General features: G+C 39.4%; 1 protein-coding gene across 2 annotated transcripts; it reads right to left on the bottom strand.

Moving 5' to 3' along the window:
- Positions 1-723: 723 nt before the first annotated feature.
- LOC311289316 (uncharacterized protein) lies at positions 724-23,810 on the bottom strand. Of its 2 annotated transcripts, XM_084407184.1 has the most exons (4): positions 23,741-23,810; positions 22,953-23,187; positions 21,081-21,452; positions 18,605-20,305 (listed from the first exon to the last, which is right to left on the bottom strand). In XM_084407184.1, exons 2-4 carry the CDS (start codon positions 23,122-23,124, stop codon positions 18,963-18,965), a joined length of 1,887 nt encoding a protein of 628 aa, XP_084263310.1. In that variant the 5' UTR covers positions 23,125-23,187; positions 23,741-23,810; the 3' UTR covers positions 18,605-18,962. The 2 variants fall into 2 exon arrangements, with proteins under 2 accessions (XP_084263309.1, XP_084263310.1); XM_084407183.1 differs by lacking the exons at positions 18,605-20,305; positions 21,081-21,452 and adding an exon at positions 724-2,930 and having other exon boundaries at positions 23,741-23,803.
- Between the last annotated feature and the right edge of the window lie 1,492 nt (positions 23,811-25,302).

Genomic DNA, 25,302 nt, shown 5'->3' with positions numbered 1-25,302 from the left:
TTTTATTGTTCTGTTGTATGTTACTCTAAAAGTCAAATAAAAATATTGTGAAAAAAAAAAAAGAATTCTAGTGATGGGCGCTTTCGAAAAACACTGCTTCATGAAGCTTTGAAACCTTTACGACTCTTTTGTTTCAAATCAGTGGTTCGGAGCATGTATCAAACTACCAAAGTCACATGATTTCAGTAAGCAATGCTTCAGGTGTGTTCAACTTGAAGAGGCGCTGCGTAGACTGATTTGAAAATCTCAGTTCCTGGGAGGGTCACTGTCTTGCAGAGTTTAGCTCCAACGAGCTTCACAACACATGCCTGGAAGTCTCTAGTAATACCGAAGACATTAATTAGCTTGTTCAGGTGTATTTAATTAGGATTGGAGCTAAACTCTGCAGGACAGAGGCCCTCCAGGAGCTGAGTTTGACACCCCCTGGCCCAAAGGTTCTTTCACTCATAACCAAAATTGCATGACTATGAATGCATGAGTTCAATCTCCCCACATTCACTTCGACAGAAATTCTCGGTTGCGTCATGCAGACTATGAAAAAACTCACCCTTGCTTGCTTGGTTTAACTGTTTGTTATAACGCCTTATAATTCATCTGTTGACAAGTGATATCCTTCATTAAACATAAAAAAATATAGAAAAACAAAAAGCTCACAGCAAAAGCATAGATTGACTACAGCATAATCACTTAATATTTCATTGGTTCTCTATTGTTTTTGCACGTGTTTATTTTGGCTGGTACAAAGAAAAAAATATGTCAGCACAATTTGGCATGTTTCATTGTGTTATCACAAATAAAACTATTGACTCCAAACACAACATATTATGCTTTCAAAATCTTTCAACATTTTTTAATAATTTGAAACCTTGGTGATGATTTTCCAAGACCGCACAACACTTTTGGCCACTATTGTGTGTAACAGGTTTATTTATTTAAATTTTACAGAATAAAATTGAAAAACTGCTAAATGGATAGAGGTAACTCCTTTTGCTCTGAAAGCTAAACACACAAAATACAGAAGAACCATAAGCTGTCATCAGCTATCAGTGGTTATTGAGCAGTGGTTGTGCAAGTAGTTTGTTGGAACTGTGTGCTTCTGTTAACTAGTGCAAGTTAATTTTCACACTATAACAGTGATTTATAGTCACACAGACTGTTTTAAGTTCTGAGCTATAAGGAATGTTCAGTGTGGTGTGAACGCAGTCTTAGTTTTACACACATACGTATTTTCTGGTGCCATTTTAAATGGCCAAGCCATTTGAAACTCTTTCCGCACAATGAACAAGAATAGGGTCTCACAAATGCATGACTTTTCAGGTGTATCTGTAAGTGTAATGGCAAAATAAATGTTTTATCACAGTGAACACAATTAAATGGCCTTTCACCAGAGTGAAGGTGCAAGTGATTATTGCTCCTTTTTCTAAACTTATTACCACCCTCAGAACACTGCCGTTTCTTTGCAGAATGAGTTTGGAAATTATGTTTCAAGTCTTTTTGATATGTGAAACTCTTTTCATGCTGAAGACGCATGAAAGGCTTCTCTCCAGTGTGAAGCCTCATGTGAATCTCAAGGTTTTTATTGAATAGAAAACTCTTTCCACACTGGTGGCATTTAAAAGGCATCTCTCTGGAGTGAATAATTTTGTGTTTCATGTCTGGAGAAGTCATTCCACACTGAATCTTCACATGGGAATTAAGGGTTAATCTGAAACTCTTTCCACACTGTTCACATGCGTGTAGCTTCTCTCGAGTGTGAATTCTCATGTGTTTTTTAAGGTTTCCTTTTTGAGTGAAACTCTGTCCACACTGTTGGCAGGTGAAAGGACTCTCTCCAGTGTGAATTCTCATGTGAACTTTAAGGCTTCCTTTCTCAATGAAACTCTTCCAACACAGTTTGCAAGTGTGAGGCTTCTCTCCATTGTGAATTCTCAAGTGGGAATTAAGAGATTGTTTATGTGTAAAACTCTTTCCACACTGAGGGCAGGTGAAAGGTTTCTCTCCAGAGTGAACTCTCATGTGGCTTTCAAAGCTTCCTTTATGAAGGAAACATTTTCCACACAGTTTGCAGGTGAAAGGCTTCTCTCCAGTGTGAATTCTCATGTGCTTGTTAAGGTTTCCTTTTTGAGTGAAGCTTAATCCACATTGAGGGCATGTGAAAGGCTTCTCTCCAGTGTGAACTCTCATGTGGGAATTAAGGAGTCCTTTCCTTATAAATTTTTTCCCACACTGATGGCAGGTAAAAGAGATCTTTTTGGAGTGAACTCTCATGTGGACTGTAAGGTTTGCTTTTTTCTTGAAACTTTTTCCACACTGTTGGCAGGTGAATGAGCTCTGTTCAGTGTGAACTCTCATGTGGACTTTAAGGCCTCCTTTTTGAGTAAAACTTTTCCCACATTGTTGGCAGGTGAAAGGCTTCTCTCCAGTGTGAATTCTCATGTGGACTTTAAGGTTTTCTTGTTGACTGAAACACCTTCCACACTGAGGGCAGGTGAAATCATTTCTAGTTCCTGTCTGATGGCGGGTAAAATAGCTCTTTTCAGTGTGAACTTTCATATGGTTTGTAAGGTTTGCTTTTTGCTTGAAACTTTTTCCACACTGTTGGCATGTGAATGAGCTCTCTTCAGTGTGAATTTTCATGTGGACTTTAAGGCTTCCTTTTTGAGTGAAACTCTTTCCACATTGTTGGCAGGTGAAAGGCTTCTCTCCAGTGTGAATTCTCATGTGGACTGTAAGGCTTCCACGGTAACTGAAAAACTTTCCACACTGAAGGCAGGTATAATCAATACAAGGTCCTGTCTTTTCTCCTCTTTTTAGTAAGGTAGTCTTTTCAGTCTGTGAGCAACTAAACAATTTTTCTCTAGTTATGAAATCATCATATTTCTCTTCCATATCATTCAGAACTTCAATCTCTTCTTTCAATGGCATCAGGTCTAAGGTGAAAGAGACAAATACAAGTTAACCACAGTTTAATGTCAAAGATTTATGCTCCATCATAATACAGACACTGCACTTACAGCTACAGCAGTTACAGCTATCTTTAAGTGCTATTCAATAGGTGATAGGTCTTTCAACAACATAGACCATGGCATTATCTTGAGTCTCTTGAGAATTATGTTGGCATTGACAAAAATTACCATGATTTAAGTCCTATCTAAATGCTACCACTCATCAAACAATGAAAATCTCATCAAACACAAGGATGGTGTGCCACTGGGCTCAGTATTAGGTCCTCTGTTTTTCCACGGCTTGGCTTAGAGCGATCTGTGTTTCTCTCACACACATGCAAAGACAAAACAAGAGTCTTAAATACCATATAATTTTCAGTCGACAAGTCCATACAGTCGATCAACTTTTTGTTTTTTTTCCTTTTCAAAATGAATACTTTTGTTTGGAAAAAAAACAAACATTTCAGCCTTTAAAGACCCAGATATACTTCAAGTGAAATCAAAAAGCAAACTGGTGTGATGTAAATTGAAGCAAAATCAGGCTATAACGAAGTTCATTTGGAGATAGTTTCGGGAACTTTGTGGAAAAGTTCGCTCTAGCTGGTAAACACCTTCAAACTACCATTGGTCTGTGGCAATTACTTAATAGGTAGTTGTGTGCTGAGACTTCGCATTCTTTGTGTTTCTTTTCTTCTCTTTTTCTCCATTTCATCTGTTTGGTCCATCGAGGTCAGATGTCCACAAGTACATATATTGAGAGCCATTTTATAATATGAAATTAAACTGTAATTCTAATTGAAAACGACACTGTCACTGTTTTTTTCCCCCACGTATAATACTATAAAGAAATCTATTGTATAAAGTGTTAACTAATATAAATTAACATGACATTACTGATCTGTCTAATTGCAGAGCTTATGCAAACATATCTGTATGGCTCTATGTTTTCTAAACTGCTGTCATAACTGTTTTGTGTTTATCTTGTTATTGAGAGAAAAGCATGCAGCACATCGGGATGTTCACTAGCAGTATTCCGTTGGTCTTGTATTTCATACTTCTTTTTACCCCCAAGCAAAGAACTTTGCTGTGAGTATATCAGGGGTCTCATTTACAAAACTGTGCGTAGGATCCTTACTAAAAGTGTACGTGTGCCCGAAAGCCAAAAATGGCGCACGCCAGAAAATATTCAGACTTATAAAACCATTTGTATGCCAGAACCTGCACAAGATTACTTTTAGAAATCCCCGTCAGTGGAAAATTGCGCGCAGATGGTGTCTCCTCCCTGAAATAACCATATATGGAGCTTACAACGCATAGTTTTACTATGCATATCCTCATTTGGAAATCATTTGCATATGATTATTCATCCACGTGACACCATGTTTTAACGGTACAAGACACTAGGAAAATATGAAATACGGATGTGCCGTTACAGTACATTGATAAAAATCATTTAGTAGCCTATCCTTGCTTGTTTTTGAATAAATAAATAGTGTAAAATACATTGCAGAGAAAGTTGTTCTTAATCTTTTCCATTGGCCAAATTGTATTTTTAATTGATTTATAGCTTATCAAAAGTTTAAGACTATAGCCGTAAAAAGGTAAAAATCTGCACAAAAATATGGCTTTCATGTCATTGTTCTTCAGGCAGTCCTACTGTCAGAATCTTCTGATGGCAAAGGCAAAAAGGCTTTCTCTCTTTGAACATGGCAGGATTGTTGAGCTGCACAAGCAAGGCCTCTCGCAACGCGCCATCGCTGCCGAGGTTGGACGCAGTAAGAGAGTCATTTTACATTTCTTAAAAGATCCTAAGAGTTATGGGACAAAAAAAAGTCAAGTGGTAGACCCACAAAAATTTCACCTGCACTGAGCCGGAGGATCCGACGGGTTGTTCGTGCAGACACAAGTCGATCCTCGACCCAAATTAACGCCCTTAATGATGCTGACTGCAGCCCAATAACCATAAGACATCTGCGAGAGAAGGGCTTCAAGAACAAAAAATGTCTTCAACGGCCACGTCTCCTCCCACGCCACAAACTTGCCCGTTTGGAATTTGAAAGGGAGCACCAAACATGAGACATTGAAAGGTGGAAGAAAGTTTTATTTGACGAGAAAATTTTTTAACCTGGACGGTCCTGATGGCTTCCAACATAACTGGTTGGATAGGGAGATCCAACCAGAGATGTTTTCTACGCAGCACAGTGGAGGCGGCTCCATGATCTGGGGTGCTTTTTTCTTCCATGTGAAACTCTTTTGGACCATCCTGCGTGTTCCCCTGATCTAAATCCCATTGAGAACATTTGGGGATGGATGGCAAGGGAAGTTTACAAAAACGGACATCAGTTCTAGATCGTGGATGCCCTTCGTGAGGCCATCTTCACCACATGGAGCAACATTCCCACCAGCCTCCTGGAAACAGTCGCATCAAGCATGCCAAAACGAGTGTTTGAAGTTATCAACAAGAACTGTGGGGCTACTCACTACGGAGTCCTTTTTTGACACTATTAGTTCTGTTGTGGCTTTATTTTTTGGGCTATGGTCTTAAACTTTTGATCAGCTGATGAACAGCCTGTTTGGGTTTAAATGCAAATAATGTTTAAATTGCCTACTCTATTTTTTTGTCTCTTGCTCCTGTTTCTTCTTTTGGCATTTTGAAGCAGTACTTACTGATGTGGTCATGATCCACCAGCGCGAAATGCGAATACTTGCAATGTTTGCCAGATCTTAAGATTTTGTTCAGGAGTGTATATATACACATACATACATATACATACACACAGGGTCCGAAATTAACACCCGCCAAGCGCCAAATGCAGGTAGATTTTCCGTTTGGCGAGTAAATCTCAAAAGGCTATCCGCCACACTGGCGGGTGAATGTTCATAACAAAATAGTAATGTAATAAAATGTTTATTAGCACTTGCTCTCCCGTGGCGTCTATCGTTGCTATGTAACCATGAACAGAGGGGCGCCTGGAAAACAAGTGCACCGCGTCACTTCTATTATGAGCGCACTTGCTGCGCGCCTACATTTGAAATTACAAATTTGTACGCGCAAAAAACGAGCTGTGTGAACAGCCCCTTATGTCAACGTGACATTAGCCTAATCCAAAATATTTCCATATTTCCATACCGCATTAGAAACGCCGGTCGCAACGCGCCATTGCTGCCGAGGTTGGACGCAGTAAGAGAGCCATTTTACATTTCTTAAAAGATCCTAAGAGTTATGGGACAAAAAAAAGTCAAGTGGTAGACCCAAAAAAAATTCACCTGCACTGAGCCGGAGGATCCGACGGGTTGTTCGTGCAGACACAAGTGTTTTTATGAAAAGGATGCAACTGTGCACCTTCTGGACAGCGCATCAAGAACTGGATTAACCCAAAGAAAAGCTGTCCTCTCCAGAGATCAGGGAGTATGATCCAAGCAATGCTGTGATGCTGTGGCACCAAGACTCTGTCAGGAGTAGGAGGCCAGAATTTATGGACCATGCAAAAGGGGTAATTGTGGTAGAGAGTGAGGAGTCGGATGAGGTTTAAGTTCATTAGATTAAGCATCTGATAGTTTTACAAAACCTTCAAATGTACTGTTATGAGCACTAGTTCCATGCTCACATCTTCCATGTCTTACTATTTGTTGCTCTGTTTTGACTTCTATGTACTCTTATTCATTGTATCTATCATGTACTCTGTTTTCATTGTGTGCCTACTGTTTGGCATTTGTGCACTCTGTACAGCACTTTTGGTCAACTACAATTTCTATAAGTGCTTTACAAATAAAGTTGATTACATTTTGATCTATATATTATAGATTTTTTCTTATTATACATTTAAAATATTACTTTTACTAATACTTTAAAAAATTTTATGTTTGTATTCAACATAATACCTTATCTCAATTAAATGTACTGAAATTAATGTATATGTGACAAAAAAAGGCTGTTTATTATTTTGGCGATTTTTTCATCTACCAGTCCACGTGGCAGTTGAGCCAAAAAGTACATTTCGGACCCTGCATACACATACATTCATTTACATACATACATACATACATACATACATACACATCCATACAAATGAGCAATATGCAACCTGCAATATAACCATGCAACCGTCTACTACAGCATCACATCAGGCAGTGCATTGTAGTCTCCCCAAGGAAAAATGATTCATTCATTGCTATAGAAGAGGAAGAATTCGCTAAACTCGTTAAATCATCTTAATTGACAACATGTTAGACCCTATAACGACTAAGCTATTGAATGAGATGCTTCCAGAGGTCATAGATCCTCTTCTTAATATCATTAATTCATCTTTGTCATTAGGATACGTACCAAAAACGTATATGTTTAAGCTGGCTATGATTAAACCGCTTGTTAAAAAAATGCAACTTGATCGTACAGAATTGGTCAATTACAGGCCGATTTCAAATCTACCTTTTCTGTCAAAGAAACTGTTTCTTTTTAGAAAGAAATTATATCTGCGAGGATTTTCAGTCAGGATTCAGACCGTACCATAGTACTGAGACTGCTCTCAATAGAGTTACAAATCGTGGCCATGGTATAGTCTAACATGCGTCGGCCCGTGCCTTCCTCAGTCTCCTCTCTTTTCTGGACTAGTGCCAGAGAGAGGGAGGAGCTGTTGTAATATTTACAAAAAACCTAACCCAGCCAGAGCCATCGGACTTGACATACCAGGGATGATCCAGGTTTTGGATACTGGGGGCTAGATCTTCTGTTTTTCTGGTTCCTAGTGGTCTTGTTCTTGTAGGGAGTCAATTCCAGGATTTGTTTTGTATAGTCTAAGGTGCATAGGTGTTGTTTGAGGAGGGTGGCCTTACGTGGTGTTAGGGATGATGGTTCATGAATTCGTTGGGATATAGGAAAGTGTTCTGGGATTAGGTTTGCTTTTTTCCTCCCTCCGGCTCCTTCCTCGGCCTGTGGGGTCGGGGGAGGGGCGGGATGGGATGGGAGTACGAATATGGGCCCATACAGGTCCTTAGGGAGTTGCTTGGCCTAGACAGGTTGGGTGACTCCTGGTTCGTTTTCATTTAGATGGGATGGGGGGTGTAATAACTATGAGGAGGTCGGTCCCAGGTGGTAATCGGCTGTTTTTCTTTTTTGTAGGCAGATTTAAAGTGAGGAGTTTTTTCTTGATAATAATGGAGAAGAGGAAGCAAAGGGAGGAGAGGGAGGAGCGAGACTTCAAGGCTCTCATCAGGGTCTTGTTTAGATATATCAAGGCCTACCACCATCACCTCGGCATGATGGGGGCCGGGGATGATGAGGGGCCACCGGCAAAGTTGCAGCGGATGGCGTATCAGATGTCCGCAGGGATTCAGCCGGCGTTCCCAAAGGTCAACACTGAATGGTTGATCTTTGGGAACGCCAAGAATTGGCTGAACACCGGATTGGACATCCTAACGGACCACCATGAACGAGCCCTTTGGGAGGCCGGCCAAGCAGTTTCCCATGCCTCCAGGGTGCGTTGGAGGGAGGCATGGGAGATCGCGGTAAAATGGGCCCGCCGGGGACTCAGGACCTTGAGGGAGTCCACGGTGCGTCGGGCCTTGGCCGAAGCCACCCGTCTTTTGGCTGGGGAAGGGGGCGATGACGGGGGGGAGACCTCGGGATATGTCCCTAGGGGAGCAGGTGAAGGAGCTGGGCCGTCTTCCTCTTCGGTGGGGGGACAGGCCAGGGCCAGGGAGGAAGAGGCACGAGGGAGCCAGGTTGTGGTGGAGGCGCCGAGGGTCCGCAAGAAGACGGCCCGTAAGCCGGCGATCAGGTGGCCCCAGCCAGTAGTGGAGAGGCCGTCGGCCCAGGGGTCTTCCGTCCCGGAGCCGAGGAGGGCCGTGGGGGGGGGGGGGGGGGGGTCGACCGGCCCAGGAAATAGGGCCCCAAGCAATGGTGGAGAAGCGGTTTCCATTCCCACGCAAGTAACGGTCCTCCAGGTCCTGTGTCCAGGGGGGAGGTTCCTTCGCAGGAATCCTCGGACCTGGGGGATTCCCCTAGATATCGCTTGGAGGAGGAGCAGGAGCAGGTCTGTCTCAGGGTAGAGCCCCCGAGGTTAGCGAGGGCCAAGAAGGGTTTGGGCCCCGGCAGCAGAAGTAGGGCGGTGGGAGTTCTGCCGGTAGTACCAGCTGTGCCGGTCTTGCCGTCCTTGACTCCGTTTCAGGATCGGGTGGAGCCAATGGAGGTGGGGGACAGTCTTGATTCGGATGGGGACTGGATCCTGGAGGTTAGCCAGGCGGAAGTGGAGGTTCCCCGGGGGTTGAGGCCAGGGGCCATTGAAGAGGCTTCGAGGAAGGGGCCGGTAGTTCCTGAGGAGAAGACGGCGGCGGTGGTCGTTGGGAGGGCCCCAGGGACTCTGGAGAAGTTGCCGGAAACTCCGACAGCTAAGAAAGCCCCTGTGAAAGGGCCACGGAAGAGCCTCCACGTCAGGCATGAGGTGGTAGCGGGGGATAAATATAAGTCATGGAGTCTGGCCCCTGGAAGAGAGATCCTCATAGTCGGGGACTCCAACCTGGGTCGTATCCCAGAGATCAATCACGGAGCTGTGGAGATACACAGCTATCCCGGGGCCACTTTGGCACAGGCCTTCAGCCTTATAAAATACAAGACCCCGGCAGCAGACGGGGTCAGGCACGTGGTATTATCATTCGGCCTAAACGACCGTGGCCAAAGCAACATTCAGGCCTTAAGGAAGTGTATTGAGAGGCTGAAGGAAGCAGCGGCTGCGACGTTCCCGAACGCGGTTCTACACATTCCGTTGGTGAATTATGATCCCACCCTGCCGGAGCAGCAGGTTCGAAACTTACGGGCTTTAAACGATGTCATCTTCAGAGCCCAGTGCTGTGTTCCCCTCCTACCGGGTTGCCGGTTCCAAGTGGAACGAGACCAGATCCACTGGACGGCAGATACTGCGCAGGCTATGTTGCAACACTGGCTCAAACATTTAAATTGCTAAAGGGGCCTTTACACCAGGGTCTCGAAAAAATTGAAAAAATTGAGAAAAACAATAAAAGTACGGGCTCTGTCATTAACTTGTCTCAGTGTTTTTGTTTCACACCAGCACAGGTTAGTTTACTGGATAGGGGCTTATCATTTATCCCTTCTCATTTGGTAAAGAAAGTTGACAGGGGTCCGGTGCTGGCAGATTTAGGTCAGTTTCATGACAAAGTAAAAAGGGCAGTTTATTTTGGTCCAAATGCCGACGGTGAAGCCCAAGGTCTTCCATTTTGCGAGAGCTCGGGATGGGTGCCGCCGCCCCAGAGACTCCCTGGGGAGGTTTGGGAATTTTTTGAGAGGAACTTGGAGGGTGTCCAGGTGGCTTTATCGGGAGCACGAGCTCCGATGCCTAACTTGCCCCCGGAGGAGATTGAAGCGTTGGAGGATTTAGCTCTTGATTTTTTGTTCTTGACCGTATGAAGGTCAAGGGTCTTAGAGTGCCGCTGGGGGCGTTTTTGTTTGTATACCAAATTTGGAAAGTTTGTATACCAATATTGAGACTCCTTTGGGATTGAGGGCAGTTCGAGATGTTTTGCCAGGTTTCCCGATGCCTCTCGGCCGGATGAGGCGATTTTAGAACTCCTGGAGTTAAGTCTTACTCGTAATGACTTTGAATTTGAAGGTGAGTTCTATTTGCAGATTAAGGGGACGGCTATGGGAAAAAGGTTTGCGCCAGCCTACGCAAATATTTACATGGCTCAATGGGAGGAGACGGTCTTTCCCAAATGCGAGGAGGTCCCTTTGTCCTACTTTAGATTCCTAGACGACATCTGGGGAGTGTGGGACCGTAGTCGACAGGAGTTCGAGGCCTTTTTAGGGGTGTTAAATACACATCATGCTTCGATTAAGGTGAAAGCGGTCATAAAGGAGCAGGCCATAGAGTTTCTGGACACGATAGTGTACAAGGGACCTGAGTTTCTTTCCACGGGTCGTTTGGATTTCAAAATGTTCTTTAAAGACACAGACACTCACGCCCTTTTACACTATCGGAGCTACCATCCGAGACACACGTTCAGAGGTATAGTGTTATCTCAGCTTCTGAGGTTCAGGAGAATTTGTTCTCGGGAGGAAAGCTTTCAGGAGGCCAAGTGTACTCTGTTCCGAGCTCTCCGGGCTAGAGGCTATTCTAGGTCGCGACTTAGAGCGATTTATAGGGAGCATTGCCGGTTGCTCCAAAGTCGTTAACCCTAACCCTTCCTAGCATCGTCCGGGAAGCAGACAGACTCTGTCAGTTCAAAGCTAAACCAAAAACACATCTCTTTGACCTAACATACACATAACACATTATAGACTTCTATAATTCAATGTTAGGCTGCATAGATTAGGTCAGCCGGAACTGGGAACACCTCCCATAAATTCTGATGTACTCGTTACATCATAAGAATAATGGTATCTACGCTAATATTAGTCTCTGTTTATCCCGAGGTTTACCACAGTCCGCCGGATCCAGGCCGTATCCAGATCTGATGAAGGACCTGCGCCTGGACACGACGACAGCGCAGTCCTGAAGTGTCAACTAGTCTCTTCCCAGTGAAGGTTTAAGAGAACTTAAGAGTTTTCTGTTAAAAAGGGTGTCGTGTTAGAGGCCCCTAAGTTAATAACTAATGATCGTTGCGACGGAAGTGAATCAATCAAAACTAACTTAAGCTGGACCAGAACTTTATTTTAGAGATGCTATAAAGCCAAAATAATCTCTGTTACTTTAATTTCCTATTATCAATGTAAAGCCGCTTTGGAACAATCTACATTGTTAAAAGCGCTATATAAATGAAGATTACTTGATTTGACATACATTCACACACATACATAATACATTTGTAATACAACACTACAGAGACTGCATTTCTTTACAGTGTTCAGGGGACAGACAGCTAGCGGATGGTGAGGAGATGTTTGCTGTATGCAGGGCCTGACCAATTTGCTGCCCTAGGCAAGATTTTACCTGGTGCCCCATGCATCACAGCCTATTTCACCCCGTCATTGTGTTCATGATTATATATATATACACACACATCATATACATATTCACATATGGGTGATTCTCGCGAAATTAGACTTATGAGGTGTCATGAAGCATTTTGATGATAAAAGTAAATGCTATCAAAATAAGAAGAATATATTTATAAACATCTCTTCATGTACTATTTTGCACATGATTTCAAATGACATAATAAATACAAATTTTGTTGTTTTTTCCACATTTAAGGGGACATTTCTCATTACCGCAACGTGTCCATGACTGGTTTTGGGTTCTTTGAGATGGAAATATTTATAATTAAAAAATAAGAAAAATAAAAAGATTCAGTCCATGTTATACTATAAACATTTACAGTAAAGAAACATGTGGTATTTGGTGGTCATTGGTAAATGTAGTGACAATAATAAGGAATATAAATGTGTCCAGGACCAATTTTCTCATCCTCCGCAACAATTTTCAATCATTGTTTAAGTCATCTAGGAACTAACATTTTCAAGGAATTTTATTGGAAGGGACATAATTGACTGTGACACTCAAGATGGCTACCAGGTAAGCAGTTCTTATTTTTTCTCTCCAGATAAAAATAAAAATTTTGTTTGTCATAATACCTACACGACTTTTTAGTTCTCATTACCGAAACATGAGTTTGTGAAGTTTTAAAAAATGTTTCCGTTTTAATTTTTTGATTACTATATACCCCATTATGGTCTAAATATAAAAAGAGAGGGAAAGTTTAGCTAACCCTCATTTAGCCTCCACAGTTAGCAAGAATGTTTAAGGACACTCATCCTCCGCAACACCATTATCATACACCGCAACAATTGAAGGCCTGTTGCGGTGGAGATACTCGATGTTTCGGTAATGAGAAACAGACGGTAACACTTTATAATAACTGCACACTATTAATCATTAGTTAAGCATTAGTTAACAGTTCATTCATCATTTATAAAGCATTAATAGACATTAATAAGCAGTTTATAAATACGGCTATAAATGCTTTAATCTTGACATAAGCATATCTATAATGTGTTTAATAATTGTATTTTCATAATTTATTAATGATCACTATCATTTTTAAATTAAGTATTGCATTATTTACAAACCAGTTATTTAGGTGTTGTCATTGATTCATAAGATCACTTAGAAAGTATAAGTAAATGTAGTAAATTCAGGTAGTTATAAAGCAATTATTAGTGATCAGTTAACTATTTTTGTGAGCTCATCTAAAGTGAGGACTAGTTATGCTTTGTAAAGCATTTAACTGAATTAACCCTGAATTACAGTAGAAATACATGTTAATAAAGCATTTATTAACACACCAAGTAACTATTAATATATGTCTGAATAATAAGATGCATGAATGTACATTTAAATAGTTTATTAATCCTTTACTTACACTTTAAGTGATCTTATGAACCACTGACTACTCCTAAATAACTGGTTTGTAAATAATGCAATACTTCATTTAGAAATTATAAATTGATCATTAATAAAGTATGAAAATACAATTATTAAACACATTATAGATATGCTTTTAAATCAAGAATATAGCATTTATAACTGTATTTATAAACTGCTTATTAATGTCTATTAATGCTTTATAAATGATGAATTAAATGTTTACTAATGCTTAACTAATGATTAATAGTGTGCAGTTATTATAAAGTGTTACCGATTGGGTTAGTAATCGGTGGAAAAGCAGGGGTAGTAATCTTTAGTAAAAGGAGTTAGTAATTTTTCATTTTTATGAAGTGCTTCGACAAAAAGCAGTATTAATGCAGTATAGGCCACCTACTATAAATGTAATATTTAATATTAAATAGTTTTACTGTGAAACAATGTATTTCTATGTCTTTTTTACGAAATGTTACATTCAAGATGGCTATTGTGTATTTTGTTACAGGCAAGCATCAGGTGATAAAAAAAGGCATCAGCAAAAGACAGGCTGAAAAAGCACAGGGAAAAAATATACAGCAATGCAATCCTTCTTGAGGAGTACAAAAGAAAGGAGAGAGAGAGGTCAGGGGACAGGGTGATAATAGGGAAAAAAACTGTCACGGTTCGGTGCATAAATTTACACAGAGAATATACGGTCTAAAAATAAATAAAACTCGCGTGCAAATTAATTAATGTAATGCGGAACTGCTGTTAGATACGCGGGTTCTTTAGGGACACCTAATCTGTAGCCCCTCCTTAGCTCTGAAGCAGGCTGCGATGTAAAGTTTGCAATGCTGGAATATGGTGTGTGTGTGAGAGAGAGAGAGAGAGAGAGAGAGAGAGAGAAAGAGAAAGGGGGGGGGGCATGAAAAGTCACAAAGTGTTTATATTTGTGTGTGCGCGCGTGCGCAATCGAACAGTGGAAACATAAAAACATACTCCATTTTGTTTATACAGTCATTCAAACTGCAAAGTGTTTAAGTTACTGTTAATTAAAATTAAGGAAAACAAATATATTAATCTGAAATGTAGCAAATAAATGTTCAATTCATTCAGGCACAATTACCAAACATATCTCAAGGTCTTTTTGTCCTTTGGTGGTACAGCCTGAGACATGCACAAGTCTTCTGCATTTTTGTTTTGCTTTTCCCTCCATTGTACCGAACTCGTACCGAACCGTGTCTGAACCGAGGTATGAACCGAACCGTGACTTCTGTGTAACGTTCCACCCCTAGTATATATATATGTAAAATATATATGCAATGAAAGCATGCTGATATGCAAACGTAAAGGCTGACATTTTGTACAGTATACACTATATTGTACATACACACACTCTCTTTCACACACATCACACACAAACATGCATGCCCATGTGTGTGCGCATGCTTACACTCACACACGCATGCACACACAAACGCACACACACACCTACCATTCTTAAATGAACAATTGTGTGCAATTTTGATTACAGTCCAAAATTTGCATTTATGTCAGTGCTTACTGCATTTCACCTTTTATTCATTTTTCCTTTTCCAGGTATCGGGAAGGAAAATGGTCAAATTAAGACTACTCAGGACCTCACAAGTAGACAGCATGAGAGAAAAAAAAAAAATTGGAAGAAAAATTCAGCAAAATATTACAGAAAAAAAAAGCAAGAGCAAGCACTTCTAGATCTAACCCCAGCATCTTCATTAAGTGAGGCAGAAAATGAAGAAAATAACAGACAGGAACTAGACGCAAATACTGAAAGTCTGAACAGAACACCAGCAGAAGAAAGTTTAGACCTGACAGGGCCAATTGAGGCATCCATCCCCCAGAGAACATGGCCAGTCATTGAAAAAAGAGAGCCAGCATCAAAGACTGTGGTCAAATTAAGAGCAAAGCTAAGGAATGTTGAAGAAAAACTTGGGGCAAAGACAAAACAACTGCTGACACTAAACAGAAAAATTAGAAGGCTGGCGGCTAATAAAACAAAAAGTGCAATGCTACCAGCAAATATTTCACAGAGGGTCAGGATCAGTGAGGCTAAAAAGGGACTGCCAATCAAAAGCAGGCGGAAACAACTTGGCAAGGTTGTGAGAATGTTCCTACATCGGGATGATGTCTCAACTGTCATAAATGGCAAGGCTGGAGAGATTCGTCACAAGGGACAAATTTATAGAAAAAGAGCACTCACAGACACCATGGCAAAACTCCATCAACGCTTCCTTGCTGAACATCCTAAGCAGACCGTGTCCAAAGCTCAGTTTTTTAGATTGAGGCCATTTTGGATTATTAGGCCTAAAGTTAAAGACAGAGAGACGTGTGCATGTAAAATGCACGAGAACATTGACTTTAAAATAAAAAGAATGCAACAACTGGGTATCATTGAAACATCAAGCCCAGAGGATCTTGTGCAGTCCAGTGTGTGTGCCACTGGCAACATGTCCTGCATGTATGGCAGATGTCAAAAATGCATTGAAAAGACCTTTCCCACATCCTTAGATCCTCTCACTCAGGGGAACACTGTCATCTGGCAAGAGTGGATCACAAGGTCTGTCACTGTAACAAAGACCCTCAAGGATGGATCTACAGAGGAAAGGCAGACAAAGAAAACTGTCCTCGAAAAGCGTACCTCATCCATTGAGCGGTTGCTGGCCCTAACAACAGAACACCTTCCAGGTTTTGCCATTCACATGTTTAATGTCAAGCACCAATATTTGTCATTGAAAGCAATGAAAGATACCCTGACAGATGATGCTGTTGCTGTGCATGTGGATTACAGCGAAAATTACAGCTGCAAATATGCCAAAGAAATCAAGGACACCCATTTTGGAACTGGGAATGATCGGGTAACCCTCCACACCGGGGTACTCTATCTCAGTAGGGGCAGAGTGGAAGCCTTTGCATCCCTCTCAGTCTCCCTAGAGCACGATGCAGTGGCAACCTGGGCTCATCTTGACCCAGTGCTGAGATACATACGAGGAAAGTATCCTGAAGCCCACAACATACATTTCATTTCAGATGGCCCAACTTCCCAGTATAGAAACAAAACATCTTTCTATCTAGCCTCCACTGTGCCCTTTATGCATGGATTTCAATGGGTGACCTGGAACTATACTGAGGCATCACATGGCAAAGGTGCACCGGATGAAGTAGGTGGGGCCTTGAAGAATCTTGCAGACAGAATTGTTTCTTATGGGACCAGTATTCCTGATGCAGACTCTCTGTATGAGCAGCTGAAGAATAATTCATCAGTGACTCTGTACAAAGTATCAGAGGAGAAAATAAAGGCCAGCTGCGAATTGGTTCCCCCCAACCTGAAAACAGTTCCTGGGACAATGAAAATACACCAAGTGAGTCAACATTTATATTAATTATATGAGTAAATATGAAGAAATGTAGTTAAATAAGTAAATGTAGTTAAGAAGTATGTAGTTAGAGAAGTTAAATAAGTTAAATTCTCCATGTAATTAACATGGAAAGCAGACCACACCAGTATCTGAAATAATCTCACAAAAGAATGTCTGTTACTGAGTCAATGTGTGATACTCCAATTCACTGGTCTTTTTGAATTCCACCCTAACAGCTGACATCCACAAAACCGGGAGTCATAAACACATGGGAGGTGTCATGCTTTTGTGGAAAAATTTGCCAGTGCTTTTCTGCAAAGTGCCACATGTTCTCTGAGGGAAGAGATGAGGAACAATCTGACAGAACAGAGGCCACCATAGAGGTTGGACAGTGGGTCCTGGTTGAATACGATGGTGACTTGTTCCCTGGTACAGTCACACAGGTGAATTTAATTTCAAGATTTCTGTTAATATGTGAATATTTCTCCAGTTACATTATAGTACATGCTGTCCAGCCAAAATGTGTAGAGACTATAAAAATGTTTCTTAAAACAGATTGCTGTATGTATGAAGTCGACACCATGAATTGTGCTGGGGAGAACCGCTTCTATGTACCGAGCATCAGATTTCCAGGAGAAAGGGTCTGGTACTATCGTCAGGACATACGGGACATAATCCCAGAACCACTTCCTGTCACCTCCTCTGCTAGACATTTCTGCATTTTGCCTGACATATGGGCAAAATACAAAAAACGCTCATGAATGAGTTACAGTTGGGGAGAAACGTGATTGGTATAAAGTAGTCGTTCCAGTTGTTTGTTTTAGTTGTTTGACCAATCATAAATCGAGTTGCTGCCATTCAAGTTCTTCATATGAAATTATTCTCAGAAAAAGGTTGTGTGTTTGAATGTCAGGACCAAAGTGTTTTAGCTAAACTAAAATCTTTTTACAAGAGCACATGATGCTGTTACAGTTAAATGTTTCTCAGGACCACATGATTGTATGTTACATTGAAAACGTTCTCATGAACACATGATTGTATGTTATACTAGAATGATAATACTTTAAATAAATGAAATAAATATTCTTTTAAAAAGTGTGTGTTTTAAATATGTAAAATAGGGTTAGGCATCAAACCCCTTTGTCAACAGTGAATGTGTGAGCTAAATCTCATTTCCGAAACACTGATCCTCATTACCGAAATGGCATTTTCATTACCGCAGCATGTATCTTTTTTACAAATTAAGTAATAATTAGATAATCATATTTTGTTTTAAAATGTATATGCATATTATACAACACTACTTATTTAAGGTCTGCTACATAACAAATGTGTATGTTATCTTTTAGTAAAACAATTAGATAAAAGAAACTGTAAATCAGTATGTTTGATTTATATGTGTATGTTTCGGTAATGAGAGAAAATAAGGAAATTACAAAAAACAATAAATATGAAAAAGTAATCTCTCCAGAGTTTTACATAGCTTTGAGCATGAGTAATAAGAGTCTACTTTAACATTAGCCAAAAATACACATTTTTAACCATATATTTAATGTAATGTCATGTTGCGGTAATGATAATTTTTTATGGACTTAATCTAAAAAATTTAAATAATTATATAGGAATTTAAAAAAAAAATCTTCTAAAAATAATGGATATAGTAAGTTCAGACCTTAATCTTATATGTGCAAAAAGAAAATTGGCTTCAAGAGCATTTTAAAAATTCTGATGCTTGACACCTTCTAAACCTGGATTTCATGAGAATCACCCATATATATGAAGAGTTTGGTTCCAAAACGCAATAAATCCATTTTGATCAATACCACTATTTTCTGTTTCAAACTTTTACATAGCATTTTTAGGTTATAATAACAGAAGAAGAAAAAAATCAAATCCAGATTTTGATTTTCAAAGATATATTATAAAAACAGATCCAAAATGCAATAAAAACATGATTTTTCATAACTTTTTTAAAGATTTAATTCAACCCATACATACTATAAATACATTGCATTAATGTGAAAAAACTGTTAAAAATAGAACTGTAAAGAAGATTAAAAACTGATTGGCACGACACCTCTTGTATTAGACTACAGAAAATGACATTGATGTTTAAGACATCTTTGTTGTATTGAATTGATTGTCTTGTGCTTTCTATAAATCCATTGCATTAATATAACAATATTCTTTGTAAAAACATTCAACAACTTGTCATTCATTAAGAAATCAGTGAATGGTCACTCTCAAAAGGCTGACACAATGGGCAGCTAATCTTCATGACTGTCACAGTCAACATCATTCGTCTGTGACTGAGAGAGTGCATTATCATAAAAGGCACGCACATTGGCACTCACACCAATTTCAGAGAGCAAGTTCAGCACATCCTTCCTTTTTGCTTCTTTCACTGTGCTTTCATTGGGAAGCTGACTAGGCTTAAAGTTTGCCCACTTCTTTCCTCTCTTCAGTATTGAGTGATAGCAGTACTCACTGGTATACACAGCCTTGAATCCCAGTTTGTCATTCCTCAATTCCAGCATTCTTGCATCACTTAGCCTAAATGACTTCTGAGCCTTTACAAAAACCTGTGTTTCCGCCTTGAAATCATAAGCCTTCCAGTGTTGCTCGTAGATATGAACATTTCCATGGTTGCGCAAAATTTCGTAATATTCCTCCGGCATAAGAATGGTACCCTTCTTTCGAACCTGTTGCTCAATCCTTCCAAATACACGGTCCACAGGCAGAAAACTGTGCCCCCTTATAGGAAACACATACTCAGCACTAATCCTAGGAAATGCCTCCTTCATTAAGGCAAACAGCATGGACAGAAGATTTATGTTTTGACCGAAACAAGAATCGCTGAACAATCGCAGCCTTTGAGCGCGGTTAACAGCACCACTCAACTGTTGACGTAAACAGTGGTCCAGAGCTGAAGCAGTCATGTTGCTACCTTTTCTATTCTCATGCTCCATCCATGTGTACAGATGAACATCATCCACTGCTTGTTTACCGTCCTTCCCATGGTGAATAACAACACCAAAGACATACATGTGCAACTGTCTGGAATAGTATGCCTGGCCAATGGGGGTTCTAGGAAGTATCAAATTCTGCATCATGTCAAAGCAAAGAGTCACTGCATCATGATCTACTTTCCCCAGCAAATCATCAAACACCCGTGCTCGTCTCTTGTGTAAAATGTAGGATGTGGACTCACTGCGTTTCTCTTCTTCAGTTAAGGTAGGGTCCTTAACTCTCAGTTGAAACCTGGCACATGAAGAACAGGCATCTGTGGCAGGATGCCCAAATCCAAGGTTGAAGTGCTGTCGAAAAACAGTGTAATACAGGGAGTAGGTGACTAAATCATGATTTTGCTGGTCGAATAGCTTGTGCATTCTCTTCACGCTGAGGTCACTGGGTAGGTATTTCCGGCCAGGTGCTCCCCTTCTTCCATAATGGCTAGCCCTACACGTAAACGTTTGGATGTGATCCATCACGAGCTGCTTCTTGGCCTCATTTTCAGCCACCTTACGAGCACCACCCCTTCGTTCTGGTCTGGCTGTAGCATTGAGTGCATAATACTTTGCCACTCGAGACACACGATCTTTGCCGATACCTGCAATGAAAAAAAAAAAAAAAAAAGAGACATTTATTTGGTTATGTATGTATGAATGTAGGGGAGACCGAACACTTTTTGACTTTCTCAGTTTGTGTAAACCTACTTAGGGTTCAGAGTATTTATTTTTTTCCTGCATTTATTTCACACGTCTAGTACAATTATGTTAAAATGATATCTGATCTTATCAAAATAATATTTTCTCAATACATACAATTATTAACTTTCATATAAAAAAAAAATATATATTTTTACATTTATAGTTTGACATCAAACACAGCGGAAAACATAGCTATACAGCTAGTTCAAAACATAATAATTAATAATTTCTGAACATTGACCCTTTTTCTCATGTTTTGTCAATAGAATTCATAAAAGTATAGAATAGAATAGCATAGTTCTAAAAGTGGCTCATTGTAGTAACATGCCCAACCTGCCCAACTGGGATTTAAACCTGGCCAGTGTCTTCTGCTAGTTAGCGAAGCATTTTAGAACTCACTCAACTGTTAAATAACATATTGGAGATTCAAATAATATCAGATTTGTCTCATTTTAAATAAACACAAAAAAATAGAGATGAAAAATTAACAATGTAAGTAAGAAATTTACTTTTGCTATGGTTGAATGAATGTTCAATGATATCTTTCAAAGATTTCAGAATTTTGGCACAATTTTTTCCCTCTCCTATGTATGTATTTATTTATCTACCTATTCATTCATTCATTCTCTGCTTCGTATAATAATAGTATAATTAATAAATCATAAATAAACTCACCCAATACGCTGCAAAAGGTGGCCTTGCAGACAGGAATCTTTGTCGGATGATCTTCAGTCAGCAAATGGTATTCGTTTGTGACCTCCCTATTCTTCTGCATATCGCTGTTGTCAACCTTGGGACGTCGCCGCTGAACTTTTTTGACGGCGATAAGCTGTAAAATGGCTTGGTCCTGCTCGGCTTTCGTTGACATTGAATAAAACAATTGAAAGTTTTTCAAAAGATCCCCTGGGGTCAATGTGTCAGCGTGACAGAAGTTTGATGCTGTCGTGTGAGAACAAGCAACAGCCGGCATTTTTCCTCCTCCCGAGTGCCTCATCTTCTTAATCTCCTCACGTAAATGATTCGATTTCGATGGCTTGCGTTTCTTCCCTACCACAGAAACCACCACAGGTTCATCAATGCCATCGAAATTCAAAAAAAAAAATTTTGTAAATCGAAAAGTACACAGTAGATAAGAAAAACAAGAAAGCCGGGTGTATTTAAAGTCCTGCTGTTACTGTTTACAAAACGGGGAATCGTGCACTGTGATTGGTTGAGCGGATTTATCGCATTCTGCAGAGAAGGGAGACTGGCGTTTGTCGCGGTTTGGAAAGAAAGGGAGAAAACATGACAGAATAACATGGCGGATATCGCATGTTACGTAAAATTAAAAATGGACTTTTCAATACTGACCAGATACAATATTAATTTTAGCAGGAACTAATTTTTTTTTTAAATGCCGTTTTGGAACCAAACTCTTCATAATATATATATATATATATATATATATATATATATATATATATATATATATATATATATATATATATATATATATATATATATATATATATGCACACATATTACACACACTTTAAATTATCTTTTTGATTTTTTATATTATCCAAAGAATTTTCATATTTTAAATAAAAATATTTGTAGTGAATATGCTGCTTTTGAGCCCTTTTCCTGTGGATTACTACACTGAGGATTGCTTGCCGCATGATAATTCTGCTTTAAATTGTGTTCTAAATAGCAGAACTCGCATTCTGAGAAAATTGTTTTATGCAAATAATGATTATGAATGACTTGACTTACAATGACAGACACCAAAGGACTTGCTCTGTGATCAGTTGGTCGATTGGCTGGTTTGAAACCTAGCTTCTGTGCATTCAAACACTTTAAGGATCAAATCTACTAAAGTCTTATACATGAGGCTGAGATTTGATCGTGGCCACCACTCACGTCCATATTGATAAATGCCAAGTTTTTGGTGGAACAACTGTACCAGTTTTCTGTCGTACGTTCGTAAAATGAGGCCCAAATAAATCTGTTGAACAATGCATTCCAGTTTGCAGCAAATTAGTCTTCCAGGTTCTGATGTCATCTCTGCACCACTCTATTTCTGTAATATATAATAATTTGATAACATTCTACTTGTATCAATAAAGTTCACTAAAGTTTCCCCCAATCATCTTTTTGACTCCTCTCATGTTAGAAATTCAGCAGAAAAAAAACAAAAGCTCAACCAGCAGTGCAGAGCAACACGACCTGTGATTGGTCACTTAGTGTCTAATCTTTAAATGAAGATGAAGTTAGGCTTTTTAAAAGAAACTACAGAAAGCTGCAGGAGGGCAGACATCGTACAAAAACACCTTTGAGTGAATTGAGAAAATGTACAGGCCAAAATATTTCTAGCCAGCCATTAAACAGAATTTGCATTGTTTTCATTAAAATGGCAGTGAAATGAGTGGTTTTCATTTTAGAAGTTTTAGAAGGGTTTATATTATATATATATTTCTTTCTTTTTTGTGACTATTTATGTATCATTTTCCTGCACATTTCAATAAGGATCAAATGATTGAGTTCAGCTTTGAGAATGAAACCAACCTGTTTGTTCCTCAGTATCTTCATGTTTCACACTGAATACTTCTTCAATTCTCAGGCCTTCACTCTCCTCTTTAATAAATGAAATCTTTGATTGTTCCTCAGTATCTTCTTGTTTCACACTGAATGCTTCTTCAATTTTCATGTCTTCACTCTCCTCTTTAATAAACGCCATCTTTATAATAGTGTGTCTTGTGGATCTCAGTCGCTTTACCAGGAGTATTTCTGTGTGTTTGTCCTGTTTAAGATGAGAATAATTAATAGAAAGAAATATAAATCCAAACTAAATCTCTGGGTCTCAATCAGCTCTAGTTCAGTAGTTCTGATTAACAACAACACACACACACACACACACACACACACACACACACACACACACACACACACACACACACACACACACACACAACCATCAAAAGCACTACAAATATATAAAGTTCACATTTACATTTCTTATTTCCATTTGGTATTGATTTATATAATATATTTAATAGATTACATTTTCATGAGAACATTAGCAGTTGGTTTGTTAAAGTTGTCATTACATATGTTTGTGTTCTCGTTGCATTTACACTATTTAGAAAAGCTGTTTTTCCTTCACTACTTGCCAGTGACTGAATACGTGTTTATACGTGTATTCACGATATATGAAGAGAAGTGAGACACACCTTTTACTCGTATATAATGCACTTTTTACCCCAAAATATGATTCATTTTACATTGCTTATAAGCTATAAGATTGATCAAACAGTCTGCATCGATTTAAACACTTTAATGTCTAAAACACAAACCTTTCTTCAGCCGAGTAACAACAGATGCAGGAGCGCGGCGAGGCGCGGACATATGACGTCATATTGCCACACCAAAATAAAAGTCCCTCTCACAAGTCGTGTCTGAAATAACAATTGTAAACACAAAAACACACAACATACATCAATTGTAAAATATATCTCAGTGGTATTCAGAGTTGAATTCTTAGTTAATTTAAAGTGCAGACACCATTTTTACCAGGGGGCAATTTTTTGTTGTTGTTGGTTTTTGTTTACATACTAACAAGCCATTTTCTTTGATGCATTTCTCCAAAAAGAGCCATATCTAAACCTAATATTTTACTATTATACAATAAGCAAATTTTTGTCAATAAAACTAAATATTTATTAAAGTCACAGACTACACAAAACTAACAAATATTCAACATTCAGTCAGTAACATTAGAATGTGTTATTAATCGTGGTGTTAATTGTGATTTTGACTCTCACTTTGAGTTTCCCCCCGAGCAACATCAACCTTTCCAGTGTTTTAATTAATTTCTGCTTCAGGAATAATATCATAAGGTGACAGCAGGAAAACAAATCAAAAGTTAGATGTTAGTGAAGTGATATTTATTTTTAAAATGCATGGTTCAATGGCTGAGAATTGTGTTTTGTGTGATTTGTGGAAGATTAAACAGATGAACCAACCAGGGCCGTAGGCAGGGTTTTAAAATCACAGTGGTTCCAAATTTGAGCTAGTTAGGGCGGTTTGGTAGCCTGGCAAACCAGACCCACATCAAGGACTGCGTTCAGCCCCGACAAAACGTTGCACAACGTTTTTTAAACAGAAACGGTGATGCGTTGAACACACTGTTCTGATGACGCAAGAGTTGCAACTATGGCAGCTGAGAAGGCCATTCTTTGTGTTCTTTGTAAATAATTTTCTGAGCCTGATGAAGTCAGTATAAATATGTATTTAATACTACAAAATATGCCCGATGTTACAGTTACTGCACTTGCCGCCCAGAACAAAAGAGAACATCCCAATCGAGTGAAGGGATTGCTGAAACTGAAATGGAAGCACACATCTTACCTAATTCAGACTAAAACACATCTATTTAGCCTCACATACTGACTTTATTTGTAGTTCATACTGTTTTAATACCCTGTATTTTCTTTCTCATTTTTAGGAAAAGCACTTAATTACCATTGTTTATTTCTATACCAAATGTCATACACTTGCAATGAAGCTAAAAATATAAGCAACTACATCATTATGTTAATATCCTATATTTTTACAATAAAACTTACGACAAACATGTCTTCTAATATCCTCAGTTGTTGCGTATACCGAGCTGCATCGAACACGTTTGTAAATTACTTTCCTTGAACCCATTGTGCGAGTTCACTTTAATACCGCGTGCTTTATATACATGTTGCTGCTGATTGGACTGCAGTTCTGACACACCCACCAAACAAGAGAAAACGTATCTCAAACCCCGTTGCACACCGGTGCACGCCGTTTCCAGGAAACATGACGTTCAACCCGGAAACCGTAGCAAAACGTTGCGCACCGTTTTGAACTTGAACGTGCCCCAGAT

Source organism: Rutilus rutilus (assembly GCF_951802725.1).
Source record: "Rutilus rutilus genome assembly, chromosome: 4".
In the NCBI taxonomy this organism is placed as follows: domain Eukaryota; kingdom Metazoa; phylum Chordata; class Actinopteri; order Cypriniformes; family Leuciscidae; genus Rutilus; species Rutilus rutilus.
The sequence above is the reverse complement of the archived record's forward strand: the minus strand, read 5'-3'. Positions and strand labels throughout refer to the sequence as shown.

Coding starts and splice junctions, on each gene's coding strand:
- LOC311289316 (XM_084407183.1), bottom strand. CDS start 23,124: ATGGCGTTTATTAAAGAGGAGAGTGAAGACATGAAAATTGAAGAAGCA. Junction 2,931..22,952: donor AGATACTGAGGAACAAACAG/GTTGGTTTCATT, acceptor CTTTCACCTTAG/ACCTGATGCCATTGAAAGAA.